The sequence below is a fragment of the Nannobrachium achirus genome (assembly GCF_963921795.1).
Source record: "Nannobrachium achirus genome assembly, chromosome: 17".
Lineage (NCBI taxonomy): Eukaryota > Metazoa > Chordata > Actinopteri > Myctophiformes > Myctophidae > Nannobrachium > Nannobrachium achirus.
In genome coordinates this window covers 62,022,033-62,028,365 of record NC_137824.1, presented here as the reverse complement: position 1 = coordinate 62,028,365, position 6,333 = coordinate 62,022,033, and the positions used below count along the sequence as shown (strand labels likewise).

The 6,333-nt window shown below is 42.9% G+C and overlaps 1 protein-coding gene across 1 annotated transcript in view; it reads left to right on the top strand.

Moving 5' to 3' along the window:
• LOC308302592 (uncharacterized protein) overlaps positions 1 to 6,093 on the top strand; it is a gene marked incomplete at its 3' end in the record, with an annotated part of 15,833 nt that extends 9,740 nt beyond the window's left edge. Inside the window, exons 8-12 of the mRNA XM_080746848.1 lie at positions 48 to 212; positions 911 to 1,017; positions 2,404 to 2,722; positions 4,130 to 4,208; positions 5,807 to 6,093. Coding sequence (XP_080602974.1) covers positions 48 to 212; positions 911 to 1,017; positions 2,404 to 2,722; positions 4,130 to 4,208; positions 5,807 to 6,093 — 957 coding nt within the window. The remainder of the gene's footprint in view (positions 1 to 47; positions 213 to 910; positions 1,018 to 2,403; positions 2,723 to 4,129; positions 4,209 to 5,806) is intronic.
• Positions 6,094 to 6,333: the final 240 nt, after the last annotated feature.

Genomic DNA, 6,333 nt, shown 5'->3' with positions numbered 1-6,333 from the left:
TTTCAGCTTGACGTTAAAACCGGGGTGGTCCTTGTTGTATTCTCAAGGTTCCAACGCTGCCTCAGAGCTCCAGTGGGCACGGACACGGACACAGCAGTCCCGCGACCCACGTGGTTCAGTCCCAACCAGGGGGGCCTGCGGTGGTGCAGGGTCACCCCCATCCTCCCACCCCCATGACCTCCACCCAGAGACAGCAGTTTCAACGTTTGACGGTATCTGTAACCATAAAGATACTTTTCATGTGCAGCATTTTTCTGTTCTAAATGTGCCAGACAACTATTCCACAATCTCTGAATGTTATATAGAGTCTGGAACTACACCTCCTGAATGTTATATAGAGTCTGGAACTACACCTCCTGAATGTTATATAGAGTCTGGAACTACACCTCCTGAATGTTATATAGAGTCTGGAACTACACCTCCTGAATGCTATATAGAGTCTGGAACTACACCTCCTGAATGCTATATAGAGTCTGGAACTACACCTTGTGAAACCAGAGTAATAGAAGCTGGCTTTTCCGCTCACGGAAATATAAAATGTAAAACAAGGATAGGGGATATCCCTATGGAACAAGGGAGATACTAGACTTTTGAGGCTTCAAGGCTGGGGCTGCAACTCTCCACCCCATATATATATATATATATATATTTATATTATCTTCTTAATAATACATAAGACCACAAGGAAAACAAGCCATGGGCTTTTTGTGTTATCCTTTTTAGCATTATTGTACGACTGTACTTCTGTACCTTTTTTGCAAACTGTTAATAAAGTGTTAATAAAGTGTTAATAGAGTGTCAATTAAAGCAGAGAGTTGGAAGTTCTTGGAACAAAGGTGGGAATGCTCAGGACAGTTGTGTCATAATTAATTACAAAAGCTTTTCTAACTGAACTCACTTTATTTTGTAGGTTGATGACGCCTTGTCCTATCTGGACCAAGTTAGGCTACGATTTGGGAACCAGTCTCAAGTTTATAATGACTTCCTTGACACCATGAAAGAGTTCAAATCCCAGAGGTCAGTTTTGTGTTTTGGTCAACTTGACGTTGACCAACGTCAACTTGGTGTTGACGTTTGGTCAACACCAGCTCAGTGGCCTTGTGGTTAGAGTGTCCGCCCTGAGACTGGGAGGTCGGGGGTTCAATTCCCCGGCCGGGTCATACCAAAGACTATAAAAATGGGACCCAATGCCTCCCTGCTTGGCACTCAGCATCAAGGGTTGGATTGGGGGGGTTGATCACCACCAATGGGGATCCTGTCTGTCTGTCTGTCTGTCTGTCTGTCTGTCTGTCTGTCTGTCTGACCGACCAGCTCAGTGGCCTTGTGGTTAGAGTGTCCGCCCTGAGACTGGGAGGTCGGGGGTTCAATTCCCCGGCCGGGTCATACCAAAGACTATAAAAATGGGACCCGATGCCTCCCTGCTTGGCACTCAGCATCAAGGGTTGGATTGGGGGGGTTGATCACCACCAATGGGGGTCCAGGGACTACAGATGAAAATTAGCCCACGGCGGGCTAACTCTGGCTCATTTACATTGAAGTGAAAACTGACATGTCCATTAATGAGCACGGTCCCTGTCAAATAAACAGATCTTAACTCTTAACGTATGTCGAAGTTAATCACAGTTTGAATGCACTGAAGTCATTAAGTGGTTCACAAACATTGTTTGGCCCTGTAACTAATGTTTTCATCCATGGCTGTGAATTAAATGTATACTTTACAGCTTTCACCTTTTGTTTAAGTCATATTACATAAATATTTCCCCCTAAAATACAGCTTGTCACACCGAAAACTTGAAAGAATATCTGTTTTATAGATTATGACAGATTGAAAATAATGTTATACTTGATGTGTAACATTCCCACCACTCATAGTGTATAAATTACTTGTTTTTGAGAGAGACAGTCCTGACAGTGTGTTTGCAGTGTTAAAGTTATCAGTCGCCATGTCTTATTTCAGTCATTTGGATTCAATCGAAGACAGCATGTCTTCTATGAGATGGAGTTGCGCACCAAAAATAGACGATCTACAAACTCTCAATGCAAATATTCGGTTATTTTAATATTGAAGCATTTGAAGTGAAGCTAGAAATGTGCTCAGAAACACCTTCCATGTCATCTTATTAGTCTCTGGTATGTCATGTAAAAGCAGAGGTTAAAGCCTCAATCTGTGATTCTTTTTAACCTATTTGGCAGTATGTAAAACAGCAGAGTAACTATATTACTAAAACATCATCATTTTACATATTGTGTCAATAGTTCAGGAAACGGCGCTAGTGGGTGGGGGCTCATTTCACACTGATTTGGCCAAACAGACATTTTCAGTTGTGATGATTTTATTTTGCTTTTAATCCATGAGATGATGATTGACATCAGACTTCCTTCCTCTCTCTGTCTCTCCTACAGAATAGACACTCCCGGGGTGATCAGTCTGCTGTCTCAGCTCTTCAAGGGCCACCCAGACCTCATCATAGGCTTCAACACATTCCTGCCGCTATGGTACAAGATCGAGGTGCAGACCAACGACCCGGTCAAGGTCACCACGCCGGGTGAGATCCACCTCATCACCCCCCACAGCATCTCTAAGCAGATCCTGCCCAACACCAGGCCGCCCGTCCCGGCCATCACCCACCAGGCCAGCCCGCATGGCGGGCCCACTAACGCCACCACCACAGCCACAGCACCGGCCGTGCCCTCCCAGCCCACTGCAACCAAGACTAGCAAGGTACGTACCCAGTGGTGAAAAGTTACCAACTATACCAAGTACATTTACTTAGGTACATCTTTGTGGTGTTTGTACTTTACTAGAGTATTTCCAACTTCCAGTACTTTTACTTCCACTCCACTACATCCCGCATCCAAATATTGTTCATTTACTCCACTACGCTTATTTGAAAACTTCAGTGACTAGTTACTCTGTAGATATAAATTATAATATTATAAATCACTTTAGCCCTATTTTATATTTATGCTTTTTGAAAATAGCTGATCTACTAGCTCACAACGCGTTGTAAGCTTGTAGATCTGCTATTTTCAAACATGTTGTACTTTTACTTTGGAATGTATCAAGGGTCATGGAAAGATATTTGGCTGTGCATTGTTTTTGGCTCTTGATTTTGTCAATAAAAAAAAATCATTTTCCAAAACATATATGACAAAAAAAAGCAGCTCATGCCGCAGCCTGATCCTATGCCCTAGGTGGTCTAGCAAAAATAATTGGAACCAAATTTGCAGTGGAATTATACCGTTCTATATTCTATGCTTTGTTTTTGCTACACTGCCTATCTTTGGGCTATTGTACATGGGAGTAAGAGACAAAGCCTGCCTGGAAATTGAGATAAATAGGGTTAGGGTTCTGGAAAGGTTCGGGAGATTCATTGGTAAAAATGTTTGGGAACCCTGTAAAAACAATGACATTAGTGGAAAAATTGCCTGTTAATGTATGATTTATTTCAAAACCTGTGATTAGACATTCTGGTGCTAATCACTTTTATATCCTACTTTTCTACCGCGTGTATTACCTTTCCGTTAAGTCACACAGCTTGAACAACTTCCACCATGGTTTTCTTGCAGGTCAGCCTGCAAACAAAAGGCAGCATACCTCAGGCTCCACCTCTTACACAAGATCATCTCGGATCGGAAAAATTGGATCTGCGATCATCCGTTCTTTAGTTAGGGTCGGTAGAAAGAAAAGGCTTGTTTTGAGCCAAAACGCAATATGGGAAAGAATCTGACATTGAGCCGGACGGAGAAAACATTCTTTGGGATGATGCTATTTCCGGTTGTATCCTTCTCCTAGTGGCTTCTAGCACTATGGTTCCAAACATTTCAGGTGAAGCCAAAAAAAGAAATTAAACGTTTTCCCGGGACCACACGTGAGTGGGACTCACTAGCGGAGCCACTGTGGCACTAGACAGTCAGTTAAAGACAGTTAAAACCTAAATGAACAATAGTTAACTCCAAACGCAAGGACACTTGTCTCATGCATTATTCATACAGACCCTGACACACTGAAAGGGTCATACAGTACTTTCATGTTTAACAGCTGTAGCCACACTGGAGACATGGAGTAGATTTAACAAAACCTGTTGATGATTCTTACAGAGTTCTGTTTTCTATTTTCATCACACAGAGTCCTCCAGAAGAGAGACTGGTCCCTGTGCAGAGCAGCTTCATCCAGAAGAAGAAGAAGGAGAAGAAGAAGAAGAAAGGTATTTCACAAGACAATCTCAAAATTATACTTGTTGAACTTTTCATTGAGAAGGTTTTAAACGACTCTGAGAGGCCAAAGCAATGCAGGTGAAAGACGACAAGGCCTGTTTTGTCATGGATGCAGTGAGGAACAAAGGATCTGCTGAGAGTTCAATCATGATTAAGATCCTCTGTGAGATCAACACATTCCTCTCTGACTTAAAACACCTCCAGTGTCTAGTGTAGGTGTATCTGATGCTTTTTCTTTTCAAGACCAGACAGGACACATTCATCTTTTTTTATGACACAGTCATCTCTACAGCAACTTCAATGTTAATGGACAATGACAAACTTCATGTTTTTACTTGAAGACAATTTGACCAAAACGTTGTACTGTAATACATAGTTTAATTAAAACACTGGACTGTAATACATAGTTTAAAGGGGGCTGGGAATGTAGGCTACTGTATATCACCTGCCCTCCATATGCCATGCTAGGATCAATGGTCTTCAGGTTGTTCTGCATAGATAACTATCCTCTGTGAATCACCATGATTGTATAACTGAGTATAATACACAACCTGTACATATATAAACATTCTTTCATGGTATTATTACCTGTGTATATTCTATACCAGTAAGACTCCCTAATCGGGAGATAAGCGACCGTTGGTCGCTTATCTCCACAATCTGTCGGTAGATAATGCCGGTCTTATATAAGGGTCATTTGTGTACGGTGTGATGTCATACTGATGTCAGCAGCTATGTCTCTATATATGGAGTTATATGTTGTTCGTGTCCAAATATGGGGCTTGTGAGGTCAGACTTAGTGAGATTCGTCGGTTATCTCCATATATGGAGGGATGTGTTGGTTATCTCCATATCTGGAGATTCAACCTTCAACGTGTAACTATGGCTACCTAACGACTAGCCACATGACGTGAAGGTGAGTGAGGGTCTTTGTAACAGCCACCCCCAGATTTCCCGTGGAAATCTGTACAATATCGAGAAGGCCCGAACGGAAACTCTTAGTCAACTGGCCACCCCATCAAAGAGTAAAGGGACATCAAGGCCTCTCTCTTGTCAATGGGCTGGTGTCGGCCACCCCGTACGGGTTCTAGTCTGAGGTGATAGCCTGCCACCCCGTTAGTAGGCAGGGGTCCCGACAAGCCAAGGGGTCGATTGCACCAGCTTCCTCCTGCCGCGAAGGGTGCCAGCATGACTCACACCATCCTTCCTAGACGATTTTGACATCTTGTTACTAATCTGTCGGTAGATAATGCCGGTCTTATATAAGGGTCATTTGTGTACGGTGTGATGTCATACTGATGTCAGCAGTGTGATGTCATACTGATGCGGAGATATGAGCAGGGCAAAGGTGTGACGTGTGACGTGTAACCGACCGACGGACGGACGGACGGCCGGTGGAGGTTTTGATACTAAACTGCGACCTGACGGTCGCAATTATATACCATAATAACGTGTGTAAAAAGAGACCTGTGTGAAAACAAGGCTGGTGGGTTCTTATACTATACTATAGGCTATCACAGTGAAATCCACAGTGTTAATGGTAGAAACCTGTCACCATAACTCCCTCTAACTCCCCCTAACTTCACAGGCTCTCGTACGGTCACAGAGAAGCAGCTGCTGCAGGTTGCTCATAGAATTGGAAAAGCATGGAAGAAGATCGGCACCATGCTGGGAGTCTCTGAGGTGAAGATGCAGCAGATTGAGCAGGACTCTCCACGGGACCATGTGGACAGAGTTTATCAAATGCTGCTCTACTGGAGGAAATGCCAGTTGAAAGAGGGGAAAAATGCCACTGCTGCCTGCTTACACTGCAAGCTGGTAGAGTTAGACCCAGAGCTGGTACCTGATGACATAGACTTCCTATTGGAGGACTGAAGTCATCACAGCTCGTCATGGATTTAAACCATGGCTTTTAGAAGTTCTAAGCACAAAAACATGCATTCCAGAGACACCTCATTCCTCATTTAGGGTGAAACATCTCCTTATACCAGTGTTTTATGGGTTGAGGGAATAGAGCACTTGTCCAGTTTTTATTTTTATTTTTTTACTTTTTTTATACGTCCCAAAAATGATGTATTTTTGTTACTTTTTATAAATACACAATAAAACTTTTTC